The sequence below is a fragment of the Xenopus tropicalis genome, chromosome 5 (genome assembly GCF_000004195.4).
Source record: "Xenopus tropicalis strain Nigerian chromosome 5, UCB_Xtro_10.0, whole genome shotgun sequence".
Taxonomy (NCBI): Eukaryota; Metazoa; Chordata; class Amphibia; order Anura; family Pipidae; genus Xenopus; species Xenopus tropicalis.
The window spans coordinates 92,981,074-93,000,307 of record NC_030681.2 but is presented as its reverse complement, the minus strand read 5'-3'; the positions used below and the strand labels follow the sequence as shown (position 1 = coordinate 93,000,307).

At 38.1% G+C, this 19,234-nt stretch overlaps 2 protein-coding genes across 3 annotated transcripts in view; one reads left to right on the top strand and one right to left on the bottom strand.

The window, feature by feature from the left end:
- smap1 (small ArfGAP 1) overlaps positions 1-6,092 on the top strand; it is a 101,835-nt gene extending 95,743 nt beyond the window's left edge. The window contains 1 exon segment of one of the 2 annotated variants that reach the window (NM_001126910.1): positions 4,382-6,092. In NM_001126910.1, coding sequence (NP_001120382.1) covers positions 4,382-4,519 — 138 coding nt within the window. In that variant the 3' untranslated portion in view covers positions 4,520-6,092. 2 annotated transcript variants of the gene reach the window in all.
- Positions 3,990-19,234, bottom strand: part of b3gat2 (beta-1,3-glucuronyltransferase 2) — a 70,660-nt gene continuing 55,415 nt past the window's right edge. The window contains 2 exon segments of the mRNA NM_001030353.2: positions 3,990-5,810; positions 6,569-6,717. Of these exon segments, the coding sequence (NP_001025524.1) occupies positions 5,724-5,810; positions 6,569-6,717 (236 nt within the window). The 3' untranslated portion in view covers positions 3,990-5,723.

The window sequence follows — 19,234 nt, the reverse complement described above, 5'->3', positions numbered from 1 at the left end:
TTTAAAATAACAACCACCAACAAAACAAACCTGCATGTAAAGAAACAGATTTTTGAGAAGGACACAGTTAGGATGAATATGAATTATACTTTAAAAGATTCTCATTTCCATGACAGAAAGCTTATATTACTTTTTAATTTTTGCTATACTGTAGTTCCCCTTTAAAAGGCACTTTGCTTTCAGAGTCTGGATGCGCTCTGTACCTTGTGCGGGATAAAGAATTCAGATTGGCACAAACAAGTAAGGTAATGGGAGAGGGGTGTCTAGTTGCTCCACCTTGCCCACCACTCACAAATACAGCCCTAATGCCATTTTGCAGCACAGAGTCTTAAACTTATTTTTAAAAACTTATTGCAAAGGTCACACTCAGTGAGTTTTTTCTTATTTTGAGGCTCTAAATGAGATTTTAACATGGTAATGTGCCATAAGCCTTAAGAGTGACAGAAGGTAACAATGCATTGTGTATATATAATTATATATAATTACACAGCTAGGTCCGCTCTCCCATACGAAGTTTACTTTCACAGTTCATAAAAGGGTGCTGCACATAGTTGAAGCTTGTATCCATTCCCAGTGATTATGTGCACTCCTGTCTCCTTAGACACCATAGACACAGGAGTGCGCATAATCATTGGGATTATATATATATATATATATATATATATATAGATAGATAGAGAGAGAGAGCTCTTTTTTTTCTTAATAAATATCATTTTATATACATTTGTATGCTCCTGCAATATATATATGTGTGTGTATGTATAACTTTATTTATAAAGCGCCACAAGTGTATGCAGCGCTGTACAATCTTACAAAATACAAAATTACACACAGGGAGGACAAGTGTTATAATAAATAAATAAATACAATAAATATATATAAATGCACAGGTAATAAGTGCTATTCGGTATGAGACAAAGTAGGAAGGAGGTCCCCATAGGTGCCCCATATACAGGTCCTTTTCAAAAAATTAGCATATTGTGATAAAGTTCATTATTTTCTGTAATGTACTGATAAACATTAGACTTTCATATATTTTAGATTCATTACACACAACTGAAGTAGTTCAAGCCTTTTCTTGTTTTAATATTGATGATTGTGGCATACAGCTCATGAAAACCCAAAATTCCTATCTCAAAAAATTAGCATATTTCATCCGCCCAATAAAAAAAAAGTGTTTTTAATACAAAAAAAGTCAACCTTCAAATAATTATGTTCAGTTATGCACTCAATACTTGGTCGGGAATCCTTTTGCAGAAATGACTGCTTCAATGCGGCGTGGCATGGAGGCAATCAGCCTGTGGCACTGCTCAGGTGTTATGGAGGCCCAGGATGCTTCAATAGCGGCCTTAAGCTCATCCAGAGTGTTGGGTCTTGTGTCTCTCAACTTTCTCTTCACAATATCCCACAGATTCTCTATGGGGTTCAGGTCAGGAGAGTTGGCAGGCCAATTGAGCACAGTAATACCATGGTCAGTAAACCATTTTCCAGTGGTTTTGGCACTGTGAGCAGGTGCCAGGTCGTGCTGAAAAATGAAATCTTCATCTCCATAAAGCTTTTCAGCAGATGGAAGCATGAAGTGCTCCAAAATCTCCTGATAGCTAGCTGCATTGACCCTGCCCTTGATAAAACACAGTGGACCAACACCAGCAGCTGACATGGCACCCCAGACCATCACTGACTGTGGGTACTTGACACTGGACTTCAGGCATTTTGGCATTTCCCTCTCCCCAGTCTTCCTCCAGACTCTGGCACCTTGATTTCCGAATGACATACTTTGGACCACTGAGCAACAGTCCAGTGCTGCTTCTCTGTAGCCCAGGTCAGGCGCTTCTGCCGCTGTTTCTGGTTCAAAAGTGGCTTGACCTGGGGAATGCGGCACCTGTAGCCCATTTCCTGCACACGCCTGTACACGGTGGCTCTGGATGTTTCTACTCCAGACTCAGTCCACTGCTTCCGCAGGTCCCCCAAGGTCAGGAATCGGTCCTTCTCCACAATCTTCCTCAGGGCCCAGTCACCTCTTCTCGTTGTGCAGCATTTTCTGCCACACTTTTTCCTTCCCACAGACTTCCCACTGAGGTGCCTTGATACAGCACTCTGGGAACAGCCTATTCGTTCAGAAATTTCTTTCTGTGTCTTACCCTCTTGCTTGAGGGTGTCAATGATGGCCTTCTGGACAGCAGTCAGGTCGGCAGTCTTACCCATGATTGCGGTTTTGAGTAATGAACCAGGCTGGGAGTTTTTAAAAGCCTCAGGAATCTTTTGCAGGTTTTTAGAGTTAATTTGTTGATTCAGATGATTAGGTTAATAGCTCGTTTAGAGAACCTTTTCATGATATGCTAATTTTTTGAGATAGGAATTTTGGGTTTTCATGAGCTGTATGCCACAATCATCAATATTAAAACAAGAAAAGGCTTGAACTACTTCAGTTGTGTGTAATGAATCTAAAATATATGAAAGTCTAATGTTTATCAGTACATTACAGAAAATAATGAACTTTATCACAATATGCTAATTTTTTGAAAAGGACCTGTATATATTAGTCTTGTAAAGAATCGGCAACAGGATGACGATCCTGTGGTGATCAAAACGCGTAGATGGTATGCTGAAATAAATCACTGACTTGATTGACGCTATAGCTGTGAGTGCTTTCTACTGTTGAGTTTGAGAATGTCCTTTTATTTTCCATGTGATTTCACAGTGATTAGAATTATCTATATGACTTCCTTGTTGGACAATGGTGCAAGGAGTACATTTTTGATACTCTTCTATTTACTGATGCATTTATTAAGGTTCATCCAAATGTTTATAGACACAGTTATGCTCTTTATATAAATAAAAAACCTTTGATTACAATAATGTATTTCTACATCCATTTCTGATCCAAAATAAATATATCCATGCAATTTAATGGACTTGTTATGCAGTCAGGATGCTGAAGATGGTAACATTTCACAATATTTAAAAGTATATAAAGCATCTTCATTATTTGTACTTATCCTTTAAGAGTTCTCCTATTCTCTGTTCTTGTGTGTGAGTAAAACCTTTCTTTTTATGTCCAGTAATGATTCATTTATCCTGTAGACAGTTTATATTTGTCCACTATGAAAAATGTCTTTTGCATTGGTGGTTAAAGGTAAATTACATAAGACTGTAAATAGAATGTACCAACAATGTCCATGCAAATTCATAGAGATAAAATGGGTTCTTTGCTGGACCATGTTGTAACTCTACCCAACACAATTCTTTATATGTTTTAACTTAAAGGGATATTGCCATGATTTTGATTTTTTTTAATACTATATTACACTGTGTGCATTGCAAATATTTATTCTAAACTTTTAAAATATGGTTTTAAACTAGTTAATGTTTTTCTTTAGTTTGATGTATTATGCAGAAACAGGCAGAACAACATTGTGCAAGTCCTTTCCTCCTGTGTTATTCTCACATACATAGGTGAATTTAAAGTAGTGCATACTATTTAAGAGCTACATTTGATGTGTAAAATACTGCCTCCAAGTAACCTGTTTTTTGAAACAATAAAGGGAGGGGTTTGGGGTTTCAGCACCCATTGCCTCTTTTTGTTTCTAATGTACAGGATTGTATCAATACCCTTTGCCTTTGACTGTATAATGTATTTCGGATGTGGAGATAATTTTCTTGGTCACAGTACCAATATTTAGAAGCTTATTTGTGGCTTTTACTGTACAAGCTGATACAGAGTTTGAAGCTAATAGCACGTAGAGCAGTTTTTCCAATAGCATATTTAGCTAATAGAGGAGCTATAAACTGATGCATGCTTCCACATGACCGTATTCCTTTAATTCATGATTTCCATTTGCACTTCTTACACTAGGAAATGAGTCAACTATTGCAAGATGGATTCCATTACCTTTTGTCGTTACAGATACATTTATTAAGGGTTATCCAAGTGTTTATAAAGACAGATGTGCTTTGCAGATAGATAATTAAAAAAAAAAAAGAAACTCTTGTTTGCAATAATTTATTTGTGAACTGAACCAAATAAACAAATGTACTTTCTACTTGTCAAAATAGCACAATATGTTATGGAAGTAGACTCTTGAGTTTTCACATATTTTTTAAAAATCTTACTAGGCTTTGTTGTCACTCAAACAGCAAATAAGAAGACAATGAACAGTAATACTGTGAAATAGGGGCAGTTGTGGAGGGTACAGTTTTTATTTTGTCTGCGAAATACCCATTATGAGATAATTAAAAACGATAATTGCAAAATGCCTAATTTACATTAACTGTTATCAAAGTTATATAGTGAAAACCAACGTGCACTAATGGTTTCTGTGTCGGATTTCATTGTTGCTGCTTGTGCTTTGATCTGAACATTTGTTCATGTGCTTTGCAGATGAATCAGCAAATGAGTGGACTTAATCTAAACGGAGCAAGCAATATGATGGCTTTTGGTCAACCAGCTAACACTGTAGGAGGAGGATGGGCTGGCAGTGCCACTGGTCAGACTCTAAGCACACAACTGTGGAAATGAAAGTAACTACTGAGACTTCATGGACATTTATCCAACATTCCTGGCTTTGATGCACCCAAGTCTTTGTTTTACCCATGTATATATCAATCTGCTTTCTCTTCCAGATGGTGATGAAAAAAAACCTTTTCAGCAGACCTCTTTAGTTTGTGTTGATTGAATCTGATTGTGGTGAAAAGCAGTTCTAGGATACATTTACATATCACTGGAAACATATTCTGTTGATGATTTTACATCTACTATCTAAGGAAGCTGCTCGACCTACATATCTGATTAGTATTGATCAAAACTACTTTTATTATTACATATAAGGGACTGAAATATCATGTCACAAGTATCTTAGTCAAAAAAATTATTTACTCTTCCTCACCTTTAGCTACAATTTATATTGTAGCAAGATTTTATTTTAATTCTGAGTGTAAATGTATCATTGAACAACATACTCTTGTGTACCTCGTTTAGTTGTTCATTTACAAATAACTGTGATGTTGTTATGGTGTGCTACGCTAAGCACCACAATTCAGGAAGGAATATAAGCCTGGATGCTACGATATTCTATTTTCATACATCTAATTGGCCAGTCAAATTGATCCTAAAAGGATTTATTGATATAATTGTGTACATAGTATCCTAGTAAGGAATTGTAATATCCCTGATGGGCTAAGTGTTTTTCTTCCTATAATGTACATCCAAGTTTATAGCCTTCGTTGTGTTTACATTTTAAGGTGCCTAGTATTAATGAGATTACCCCTGTATTAAATCAGAAAAATCACAGAATGTTTGTATTTTATGTAGCCTTAGTGGCTCTGGTTTATTACCTATTTCTGACAAGGAAAATAGTTACAATGTATGCTGTACTTTTGTGAGTGTAATGTTCTGCAATATTAGCTTATGGAACCTGTACTCAGTAAGTAGAGCCTTCAGGTAAACAAACAAAAACATCAAGTAAATAACACTGTTCTCCTGAAGGAAACTTTGCGGGGGGGGGGGGGGGGGAGGGCAAGGATCGATGTGGCACATGCATACAGCGTCCCGAGAAACCATGGCGTTGGTAAATGAAAAAAAAGTTAAAAGTTCCATATTGGGTTCTTCCATACATTTGAAGCTTTCATTAATGTTCAGCCAATGATCACAGGGTTAAGAACACAATTGCTGGTTTTCTGTCCATTTCAAAAGTTTTGGGCATCCTTACACGAATTGGCATTGATCATACCTCAATTTTAATTGTATCTTGGGGATGTTTGGGCTCATTGGCCAAATTAACCTTCTCTGTTCTGGTGTGCCACACAAGGACCTGCAACATAATTGTACAACTGTTATTTATTTTTAAGATTTTGCATAGTATAACATCATTATTGTATATTGTTATTGGTGCTGCCCACTGCAAAGTCATTTTAACAATTACTTAAAAATGTACTCTATTGTAAAAAGGGGTAAGTCACAGGTAATTCAATGTTCAAATGTCGCATTTGGAACCAGTTCTTTTTCCCATTACTCCTGTATGGCACAATATGCAGCAACAAATTATTTTACTAATCTGATGCCCTCTTAAGAAACATGATAAAAAAAAAAAAAACCTTTCTCTTCAAAATTAATGCTGCACTATTCTGCATTTCCTTATTCTTGACAGTTTTAGCACATCCTAAAAGCTGCAGCTCATATACCATTGCTTCTACATGACTGTTAAATTGTAAAGGTTTTAATTTCCATTTATACTTTCTATTTTACGATTTTATTTTGTTTTCTTATTTATAACATGGGATTTGTGACAGTTCTAGAAAAAAAAGACTTGGCTAAAGAGTAGAAACATATTGATTTTACATTTGCCCCCCTCTGTCACTGAGATACCATACCATTATTAAGAGTTGCTTCGCCTAGGCTGGCTGTGTCTGGTCCAAATGGCTATGAAACTAGTGCAGTCATACTGCCAGGATCAAACATTATTAAACAAGTGTATCTTCCCTTTGACAGTTCTAATGACTGAATGTAGTATTATATAAAATGGTAAACAAGGTATGAAAATTAAACATTATGTTGCATTTGTGTTTGTACCTTTGTGCAGTTGTTGGCCTTTGGCTCAAGTTCATTCACTTTTGTAATCTGTTTCAAGAAATCAGATTCTTGCATCCCTGGTTGAGATCCGCGCCGTTTAAAAACTGCTTTGGGACTGGAAAGTATCACTTGAAGACTCACAGCAAAACCTTCAAACAATAATAAAAAAAAATAAAAAAAATTGATTATTTCAGTTTTACGGTCAGCCATTACACCAACTCTGTCTAACATTTAACACCATTGAGTCATCAATGTGAGGTGCTCACAGAATCTGGGATGCCACTATAAATGGTATTTTATTGAATACATTGTGTTGATATAGTTGTACAGTAAATACTGCATTGCAGTTTTTAGGAGTTAGAGTAGCTAAAATTTAGGTTCATTAAAAATAATGTTGTATTGCAAAAACTACCCATTATTCACTAGACAGAGCATGGGAATACTCAGTAGCTGAAAACTACAGGTAACCTGTATCTATATGTTTTAACATACATATATTGAAATTGCCTGTTCCTAACCAGCTGCAGGCAACAAAACAGTGGAACACCTGGAATAGGAAAATATCTCTAATAAGGTACAACATATGAGTGTAACACTGGCTTATTCTGTACCTCAGTTATACAAAAATAATACTAGCAGGTTACACAATGAAAAGGCATGTACAGAAATAAAGCTGACCTGATGCCCGAGGTTCTGTGGGTGACCCTTTACATTGTGTCTTCCAGAAGAGATTTATATAGTCAGTTGCAGCTGCATTGTATGTTCAATCCAGCCATGCAAAGCAATTGTAGATGCACATAGCTGCAGTTATACTGTGCACTCTGGCTGTGGAAAAGCAGCCACTGCTCTGGCTAAATGTGCAAAATCTTAGCTGCATTACTTATACATACATTCATAGTACTATAGCCCCTACATATCCACAGCCCTCCAAGACTGGGAATTCTTGTCAGATATGGTTTATGTTAGCAGTGGCAATCTACCTAGATCCACTGTTACCAGTTACTAAGTCACAACTCTTTTTAGGAAATTCCCTTACGCAAAAAAAAAAAAAATATATATATATATCACACTCTCTCTCAAATCAAATCACTCTCTCGCACATTTTTTCAACTGCCTTAGTTAGAAACCACTAAATTGTGTAAGAAATATATGTAAGTAGAGGGAGAGAGGCTTATGGATCTTTAAGTCATAGTTTCTGATATAGAAAATGAATAGTTTGCATAGCTTTACATCTGTTACTTAGGAGTTTATTTAATATAACTAACATAAACAAGGATAATGAAAAGAGCAATACAATTAATGTGCTGTCACATAGTCTAAATAAGTGCTGCAATAAATTCACATGGTATAAAAAAAAAAAAACTAAGTCTGGCTTATATAATCCATATGTAGTGGACTAAAATAAAAAAAAAGCATGCACATTTATGCAGATTTATTTACAAAACTTCTAGTCATAGATCACTACTGCTGAAGAATATCCACAACCCTAATAAGTGGAGGTGGTTAAACAAGTGGCTCACTAAAGCTTAAAATAGGATCACAAAAAGGATTATAACAGTATAAAAGTAGCACTACTATCAAGCTGAGAATTAGTGATGAGCTAATCTGTTTCGCTTCGCCGAAAAATTTGCGAATCTTTCAAAAGATCCGCGAAACGGCGAAAAATTCGCAAAACGCGAAAATGTGTGACAAAAAAAATTTGTCGCCACGCGGCTATTGTTTCGTCGCCCGCGGCTATTATTTTGTCGCACGGCTATTGTTTCGTTGCCCGTGGCTAGTATTTTGTTGCGCGGCTATTGTTTCGTCGCCCGCGGCTATTGTTACAATTTTGTGACAATTTTTGGACGTGCGGCGAATTTTTCCGCAGCAAAATTTTTCATTCATTTCGCCAAACAATCCGCCAATGGCGAAACGCGGAAATTCGCCGCGAATCCATGCCTGGCCCATCACTACTGTGAATCACATATTGTACAGATGCGCTAAGGCAGTGAATCAGATCAGAGCTAAGCAGGACTGCTCTAGGGATTACCATATGTACTCGAGTATAAGCAGAGTTTTTCAGCACCAAAAATGTGCTGAAAAACAAACATTCGGCTTATACTCGAGTATAAGGATTCGAGGATTCCGCGGCTGGCTTGGCGAACGAATGCACGTCCGTCCACGGGGGGTGTGCACAACAATATTTTGGGTGAGTACAAATAAAATGACAGGGAATGTGTGAGCAGAGAGAAACAAAGGAAGGGGGCACAGATAAGAATGCATTCTGGGAACTACAAATCCCAGATTTATTAAATTATACATTACCCTATATCATTACCACCTGCTCTATGGCTGCTAGCTAAGTAAAGTCAAAAGGGTAAATCACCATTGTGGTCATTTGGAGCATGTTGGGAATTGTAGTTCTTTGTACAATTACAATAAGTGCATCACTGTAGATACAGATTCAGTACATGACCCGTTTATCTGGAGATACAGAGAGTGTTCTGAATGTTCTGGTTGGGCCCTGGCCAGTGTGCATTGCACTATGGGAGTGCATGGGAATTATGGGAAACAACCTTGTGCAGATATGGAAAGCTCACAGTCAGCGGGTCCCTAGGCAGGTATTGTATACTTACAGGCCCGGACTGGCAATCCGTGGGTTCTGGCAAATGCCAGAGGGGCTGCTGTAAGATGCCACAGACAGTAACTATTTATTGGGCTGGGGGACTGTTTGGGCCCCTGTGTACTTGAAATGCCAGGGGCTATTTCGAATCCCAGTCCAGGCCCACCTACCTACCTGCTACTGGTGGCCTATACTAGCTTGCTTGCCGGTGGCTGCTGACAATACAATATAAGGAACACACATGACTTTTCCCTTTGCTAATGAAGTTCTTGAAGCTGGAAACAGAACCTTTATATTATACGCCATGGCGCAGACTTCTCGGGGGCGGAACAAGATGGTGAAATGTATTGTTGACTTTTTAGCGGTAAATATCCAGGATGCCTACCCCTGAAGTACTAGGGTTGGTTCACCAAAAAGCAGAATCAGACTAGAGTGTTTAGGGTATCCAGGGCCCACTTAGGCTTATACTTGAGTCAATAAGTTTTTCCAGTTTTCTTAGGTATCTCGGCTTATACTCGAGTATATACGGTACTACTTACTGTATAGGTGAAGTCGAATTCAGTGGCACATATTTCCACGTGTATACTGCTAACTAGCTACCAGCTTTTTATTGATAGCTCTTTAATGAGAGCCATATGTAGTGATGCACTGAAACACGTAACGCATATGCACAGACTTTCAATAATATGCTGAAAGCTAGTTACCAATGTTGGAGTTGAAATGTGTGCCATTATATTTCTCATGCACAGCTACTTGCATGCTATTTACCAAAATGGACATCTGTGTTTGTGCACTGTGCACATGTTGCAGTTAATGCAAGTTAGCATGTACCCCCAATTTCACTGAAATTCTGGCAACAATAGCTGCCTAGTAGGTTTAAATGCACAAATATTTCATATTGCATCATATTAGTAAATGAGTGCAGAACACGGTACAAAGTGCAAAAGATGGGAGCAAACAGCCATGTTTTTGCACCCTGCCCCAGATGAATAAGGGATGGGGCACTTGGGTGTTCCTTATCCCACCTCCTAACTTGTTTATCAGTCCGTGGTGCTAGTCGTGCCTTTTCTTTTTTCCAGCTTGAATTGCTGCCCACATGGCTACACAGCAGCTAATTTATATAAACAGTTGTAGGGTTTCTTTTTTTTTTTAATGTTATTAGTCCTTTAAATACTTATTGTACAGCGCTGCGGAATATGTTGGCGCTTTATAAATAAATGTTAATAATAATAATAAATACATGGCTGCCTTGCAGCTAAAAGTGCTGAAACTTGTACCTTGCCCAAATGTGCACTGTGCAATCCCATAATATTATCTTATAGTAACGCTTGCATTTACTGTAGCATTATATTTATTTGGCTGTTAAATTTGTGCCTTCCGTTCTCTGCCTTGAGAGCCCCGCTATGGATTCAAATGCATGAAACTCCTGTATGTTCTATATTCCAAGGTAACGTATAAAATCCAAAGAGAAAGAGAGAAGGAAAGCATTAGGTAATGTAGTGCAGCCAGTGACAGCATTACACATACACCACATGCTTCCAGTCAGAAAGTGTAAAAAGCTTCCCATTCCCTCAGCCGCTGGCTCTATGAGGTGCAAACATTGTGACAGCTAAAACAGGACAAAATGCACTGGGTGCTGGGAAAGAACTTGTGCCTGAAAGCTAGGTGTAAGCAGCGTAGCATCACCATGCCGAGTGTTTCAACAAGGTTTGTAACTACATGCTCACACGTATTAACATCAAACTGGTACTTTCTTCTACTAGCCAACACAAAATCCTGTTTGTTTTGTGCAATAATATAAAGCACATTCCCCACAGTGATACTCTCGGGCACACTGGTGCTACATGTTTTGAGGAGTGACCCTCTGGGGGCTTATATTTTCTTTTTTTTATTAAAAAAAAAATTCCCTCAGCCTCCATGGGAAATGGAATCACCTTGTTTGTGATTGCCCTAAAGCTCCTTACCCCTACTATTTCCAGCTGGGTAGGAGCCAATATAAATTTTAGCCATGGCTTCCCCCACCTTGGAGTAGGTCACTAGGATCACACCACTTATCATGGAGTGGTGGGATGAGAGGGGATAGGAATGTGTGTGTGTTTCATTGAAACAATACAGTAAAAGCTACAGTGGTGTGAAAAACTATTTGCCCCCTTCCTGATTTCTTATTCTTTTGCATGTTTGTCACACTTAAATGTTTCTGATCATCAAAAACCGTTAACTATTAGTCAAAGATAACATAATTGAACACAAAATGCAGTTTTTAAATGAAGGTTTACGTTATTAAGGGAGAAAAAAAACTCCAAATCTACATGGCCCTGTGTGAAAAAGTGATTGCCCCCCTTGTTAAAAAATAACTTAACTGTGGTTTATCACACCTGAGTTCAATTTCTGTAGTCACCCCCAGGCCTGATTACTGCCACACCTGTTTCAATCAAGAAATCACTTAAATAGGAGCTACCTGACACAGAGAAGTAGCCCAAAAGCACCTCAAAAGCTAGACATCATGCCATCATGCAGCAGGACAATGACCCAAAACACACCAGCAAATCCACCTCTGAATGGCTGAAGAAAAACAAAATGAAGACTTTGGAGTGGCCTAGTCAAAGTCCTGACCTGAATCCTATTGAGATGTTGTGGCATGACCTTAAAAAGGCGGTTCATGCTAGAAAACCCTCAAATAAAGCTGAATTACAACAATTCTGCAAAGATGAGCGGGCCAAAATTCCTCCAGAGCGCTGTAAAAGACTCGTTGCAAGTTATCGCAAACGCTTGATTGCAGTTATTGCTGCTAAGGGTGGCCCAACCAGTTATTAGGTTCAGGGGGCAATTACTTTTTCACACAGGGCCATGTAGGTTTGGATTTTTTTTCTCCCTAAATAATAAAAACCCTAATTTAAAAACTGCATTTTGTGTTTACTTGTGTTATCTTTGACTAATAGTTAAATGTGTTTGATGAGCAGAAACATTTTGTGTGACAAACATGCAAAAGAATAAGAAATCAGGAAGGGGGCAAATAGTTTTTCACACCACTGTATTTCGATATGCCTCATACTGCACAGAAAGCAAAAAAAGAGAGAAAAAAGACCTTTCCAAATGGTTCTGGGACTCGAAGTCCCTCTGCAATACATACTGGGTGGTGTACAGAGAAAGCTAAAAGGAACTATATGTGTGTTATTTAACCAGCAGGTCTGAATGCATACATGCCCATGGGGAAGGAATCTGTAAAATGTTGAATTTTTGGTCTTAAGGCAAAAAGTGTTCATATTTACAATATAGAAAATCTTACATTTTAAGTAAGCTTTCACATATGCAGTGAAGAGCATTTCAGCTTCACGCTAATCCCATTGGGAATCCCCTATCCCATTATCTCCCCATCTATTTTCTCTGATGATGTTCACTACTTTTCTGTGCTCTTAACTCTTCTGTTCTGCCCTCTTCTACTGCCCCTTACAATGGGATATTTTTTGTTTTGCACTTTAGTCAAAAGTAAAAAAAGCAACTTTGTTTCTTTACATTTGTTAAAGGAGAAGGAAAGTCTAAGTCACTTGGGGGTGCCAAAATGTTAGGCACCCCCAAGTGACTTAAATCGCCTACCTTTTACCCCGGGCTGGTGCCCCTGTTAGGAGAGAACAGCACCAGCCCGGGGTAGCAGCGATCGCTTCCTTGTTCGCTGCGGTGCAAGCGCAGTAGAGTGAAAAGCTGAACTTTAACAGAGAAGTCGGCGTTTCACTCTACTGCGCATGCGCCTGTCCCAGACATTTGCCAGCAGCACGAATAGGGAAGAAGGAAGCGCTCGCTACAGTTACCCCAGGCTGGTGCTGTTTTCTCCTAACAGGGGCACCAGCCTGGGGTACAAGGTAGGCGATTTTAGTCACTTGGGGGTGCCTAACATTTTGGCACCCCCAAGTGACTTAGACTTTCCTTGTCCTTTAAAGGAGAACGCTGGCTTCTGAACAAACATTTATTAATGAGCCCCACACAACACAGAAACCCCTATATATATCACTGTAATCTATTTCTTCAAAAAGTATGAATAAATAAAATTTTTATATGCTGAAATCCAGCTTCAAAACAGTTCTTCTCCCCCTGATAGAGGAGGAGGGACTAAAACCCTAATGTTACAATATGTAATAGCTTCTCCACAGCTTACAGACAGCATGCACGAATTACATAACCCATAATGCACTGTGCTGTGATGTTCCTTTCCTTATTGACATCATTTGGGATTTGGAGAAGGCAGGCTGAGGACAGTTGACTGTCTTAGGTAACTGTACCCATATTACCATATTATTACATTCAAAATCATGAAAAGGCTGCATATATTTTAACTGATGTATATTGCAAAGTTGCTTAAAATTATATCTACTTTTCAAAAAGCTAAATTTGTGTTTGGATGAAGTTCCCCTTTAAGCCTTCTACAAAAGTTTTAAAAAAAACTCTATCTCAATCAGCTTTACAATTGGTAGATGTCCAGCACCAATTTAGTTATTTTTGACAGAGCAGCAGTGAACGTGATGGACCCTACAGTGCATCATACTAAAGGCACAGATTCCCAAGGCCAGATCCTGCTGCTATATAATTTTACAGCATCAGGTTTCTGATTAACAGGCTGTGACTAATGTCCATTGACTTCTTAAGGCTTTCTTAACTTTATTTTGTTGTAATAATGTATTTACAGTTGTGGCAAGTCAGTCTGTTATATGAATTATGAGAAACCTAATAGGAAAAGATTTGTCAAAGCTGAGCAAATACAAAACAAATTGACACTCTCAATCTACTGGGATTTTCAAATCACAGGAGATCAGGTTTGCACAGCCAGGTGCTATGAGATTTTTCCAATGCAGGCTATATTTCGATAATTTGGGAGAATATATGCAGTGGGAAAAGAATAGGGTAATAAATTGAATGAATTCCCAAAGAAGGTGGGAACGTCTGAGTTCCTGTTGGAGGCCAGTGCTATTATAGCCTGGAGCATTGCATTTACAGTAGTGGAACATATATGCGCCCATGACCTATGCAAGTTGCTATATTTCACTGCACAGCAACAACATATTCTTTCCATATCATTAATGGAAGCAAGCAACTTTTTTCCTGAACTTAAATACAGTTAAAACATATTTTACTGCCTTTTTGTGTGGCAACTGAGCCAGTGGAAGCCATTGCAGAGTTACCCATGAGCACAAAATGTTGCAACAATATTAGCAGCGTTCGCTATCTCTTATTTGAGGGATATATCACAAAACAAAAACGGAGCCTCATGTAACCTTGATTTTAGACATTATTATTAATGCATTTATAATGGGTTAATATGTTCTGTTCTTAAACACTGATAATATTATAATATGCCAGCTTTCAAGACGCCCCTTGTTTTAGGTTGTCTGCTGGTCCCCAGATACTGAATGTAGATTGGGAAGTTGCTAAGAAATTACACTTTTTTTCTTTTATGCAAAGAACAGGATTTGGGTGGAGGACCCCTTTTACCAGTGTGCACATTGATTCTGATCCTGGACAGGAGATAATATAATAAACACAATTCTAAGGGAGGGACAGATATGACAGGAGTGCAGGCTCCCAGATAGACAAAAATAAATTTTTGTTTTATAGCAGTCATTTCACAGAATGATGATGTATTTTAGTATTTGAAAAAGCTGGGGCATTAGAAAGCATTTGGGAATGAATGTCTATGAATCACAATGTCTGAATTCTTAGCAGCGGAGAGTCAGTTGGTGGCTACTGTGTGTGTACATAAAACCAACCAACCATGAGCTGCTTACAGCTAGACAGAGAGCTTAACTCTACACTTCAAGATTGATGAGATCAATTTTGAAGCTTTTCTGCCTTCATCTACAGGGGATGTATGGCAGTGATTTCCCCCCCAAGCCTTGTGTTCCTAGCAGCATCCATCTACAGCTCTCATTGTCATCACATTATATAAGTGCAGCAAAATAAGTCATCTTGTCATTCAGAAGTTGCGCTATATTACTTATTATGTATATACTGTATTACTTAAGGTGTACTCACTTTATTAGTGATTCTTATTAAGTAATGAGGAAAGTTTGCACAAAATATACACTTGGAGCTTATGTGTAATAGTTCTGTATGTTTACCTATATTGGGATAATCTGTCATTTACTTTGACCATGGGTGCAAGTGCAAGGACACTAAGGGGCACAACTGCAGAGTGCAGCCTCCGTTGGCACAAATCAGCCCTGTCCTCAAAGCCAGATTAAGAATAAAAGGAGCTTAGTTTGCAGCCAAATGAGTGTCCAGCCTCCCTCTAACTCAGATGCAGGCAGAAAGACAGTTTAGGGGTTGGGCAGATGCTGCTACAGGAGTTGGCATAGGGGGTCCATCCACACCATTTATTTAAATGTATCATTTCTTGCAACAGGCCCCTAACATCAGTCAGGCACAAGGCTAGTGCCAAGGGTAATCTGGCCCTACCTGTCTTTATCATCAGTTCTCCCTATCTTAAGTGCATGAAAGATAAACGTTAGGGGACAGTTAGGAGACAGGAGGAGCGTTAACATCATTTCCCTTGGAGCTCCTCATATATATATATATATAAATATATATATCACTGCTGAACTCAGGTAAGGCAGGGCACAAACTGCAGAAACCTTTTCAGGTACCACTAAATTTTTTTTATTTTAACATCAATGTACATTTTATGCTTGTCCCTGGCTTTAGTTTGCCATAGGTTTTGGCAGCGCCATCTGTGGATGAAGTTCAGGTTTTTGCTCTTAGAATCTTCTGGGTACTGCACTATAACTACTAGAATCACCCAGCAGTGTGTGGCCAGCGGACTAATTAGAAAAGAGAATGGGACCTTGCAGAAATCTGTCATACCCTAATTTGTTTTAGAACAGTGCACATACAGTATAATTGCTGTATTTTATGGATAGACTTGTGTTATGCTTCTGAATTGTCTTACTGTGATTGCCCTTATTACTTGTCCTAGAAATACATTTCCCATATTCATTGCCCTTGTGTCTCCCACGGTAAATCTATCCTATCACAGGATCTTGTATGCCATGAAACCTAGGCTATTCAATCTTTCTGTCAGACCTCTCTTATCTCTTTTATGTTTGTGTCATGCTTAGTGAGTCCCTATGCTCTCAGATTGCATGGATACTGCCCTATATGATCTCCTTGTCTTGCCCTTCGTTTGCATGTTATGGTTACATATTTAAAGACAAAAACAAATAAATTAAGTTTGAGGAGTGATAGGAACCCACCGAACCATTTAATTCATATTTAATAACTTCAAGAAACAGGTCATCCTTCATTTTTGTTTGCCATTGTATCTGGCTTGAAAAAGCCCTTTTATGCAACTGAAGTATCTGTTATTTAAATGAAAGCTATAATTAATGAAAATTACGGTAATTGAAAGCTCCAGTTATTTCTTTGGACGGCATCATCATTTTTGTATAATCAAGCACTTGTATAGTAAATATCTGTCCCACAACATGAAACCAATTTAACATGCCTGATCTAGGCTGATTTATAATAATTTCTCATTGTGCTTATTACACCCTGATATTATTATTAACATGATATTGTGAGCTCTTGGAGGCAGCTGAAGCTGGGTAGATAATGGTGGATCATAAAAAGACTTTTCTCATTTAGGGTTGAACTGAGCTTTCCTCAGCTTCAGGGAATGACTGGGATGACTTTTATGTAAATCAGTGTTTTTAAAACAAAATGATTATGGATATTATTAGGATTCATAACCAATAACTCCAACCTCGGGCCCTCTCTTTCATAGAAGTTTTTTTGGGGACTTTAAATATTTGTATAGTTTAAACTATGTATACAGTAATGGCCAGAAGTGTACATATGCACACCCAAACATGACTTTTTTTTATACCAACTCATTTTTTTGTTTATTAAATCCTTGCTGTTCCTTATCTCCCCCTTTGCATTGCATTAATAAGGTTTAATAAAGGTTTAATTAATAAAGGTTTCATGCAGCAGCCTCTGCATGCCTTTGTCTAATCTCATGCACCTGCCCCTTACGCTACCTTACCGCTCTGGCATTCTGTCCTGTTCTTATACCCTCCCCATGTGCTTACACCTCCTTTGTCAATTTCATTAAGGTTAGGTACTGTTTAGGCCTAGACTGGGAGTTAAAACAGACCCTGGCATTTCAAGTACACAGAGGCCCAAACAGTCCCCCACAGGCAAAATAAATAATGACTCTCTATGGCATCTTAGAGCAGCCCCTCTGGCATTTTCCAGAATCCATAGGTTGCCAGTTTAGGCCTGGTACTGTTACTGGCAGTATGGTTATTAGAACAGTTAAACCTCTATTTAACACATTATCATTAAAATTTTCAGAACTACCTTATTTATCCATTTAAAAGAAAAGTATATTGGAGTTTAATACATTATTAACCCTTTCACAGAGACTCAAAAGCTAGCTTTTTGGGTTAATGATGTATTAAACTCTGATTATTTTTAATTAAGGGTGGGAGGGGTTGGACTTATATATATATATACTCCTTGTATGTGTTCCCCCTTTGGAGCCTATGATTAAGTGCTGGGAAAGCATGAAATGCGTTAGGCCACATATTTATGGGCTTACTGTTGGGTTTTAATGGATGCAAATAAATGTGTTACTTTTTAATAATTTTCAGTGGTATTTGAATTTATAATTAGTATTTAGTTGTTCTACCTCCCACTGATCACTAGGGGGAGGTTTCTCTATACCACTCAATCCAGTGTTTACCCTATATTGACTTTGCATCTTGGGTTTCCCATTTTTTACTTCATGTAATAAAAGGCAATGGGGGAGATTTATTAAGACACGAATGCTCGGAGCGTTCATTCGAACACTCCGAGCGTATTTTTGGCAATTTTTGTCGCGCTTGCGCGACTTTTTCGTACACCCGCGCGAAAAATTCGGAAAGGTTCTGCCGCTGTTTACAATCATTCGGTACGAAAATTTTGTGACTTTCGGATCGCCAATACGATTTTATCGTGACTAATATGATTTTTTCGTAAGCATTTTTGTGATATTTGCGATCCAATTATCTTATCTAATCCGAATTTTTCCCATTAAGGATTCGAACTCGTGTTTTAATGAATCGGCCCCAATAAGTTTTTCCAGGAGCAGTTACCCATAGCAACCAATCAGCAGGTAGCACCAGTCAAAACTTCAGCATAGGTCACCTGTTTAAAAGCAAACATCTTATTGGTTGCTATAGGTTACTGCTCCTGGGCAAACTTAGTGCTTTTTATTACATTTGGGGTTGAGTGTCTTTAAACTGTTGATGCCAATGCTGCATGCAGGGTTACATTTTGTGGATTCACAGTACTTGTGTCTTATGTAGAATTATTATATCGGCCCCACTATCTCACTTTTAACAATCTTTACTGATGCTGGTCAGTAGTTTCATCTGTCACTGAAATTGGATATTTGGTTGTTCAATAATGTATTGCAGGGATTGGCATCATTGTGTGTTTACAGCTTTCTTTTTTCTCCCAGTGGTCCTATAAAGAGGTGGCTGCAGGCTAAACACTTCTGGCACAGACTATAAGACCTTTAGAACAGGTTGCAAGTTAATGTAAATGGTAAATTGCTTGAAAATGTATTTTTTTTTAACAAAATAGCTCACAGCAAGACATTCATTAAAATTGCATGGTTATATTTTCAGCCGGCATATTACCCATGGACTAAACATTGGTTACATTATGTACTATATTGTTTTAGTAGACTCACATTCATACATACAATTACACTGGACAGAAGTGCAATATGCCCAAGTAGTAGCAATGATGAATGAACAAATAAATAAATGGCTTTTTAGAGAAAGCAATCATTATATGGCTCATTTAATATACTGGTGTTTTGTGCAAAGAGCTACATATTAGCAGTTGAGTAGAATCCTATTTGTGCTAGATTAAACAGCACATGGTACAATGGGTGGTAGTCATGGCAGCAGTCGTGTGTGCTAGAGCATCTGGCATCAGTAACTGAGTTTGTATGCAATAGAATTAGTATCTGCTCAAACTTGTGATGTACAGGGCACATTTTTGCAAAAGTTCATTGCATGTATTCT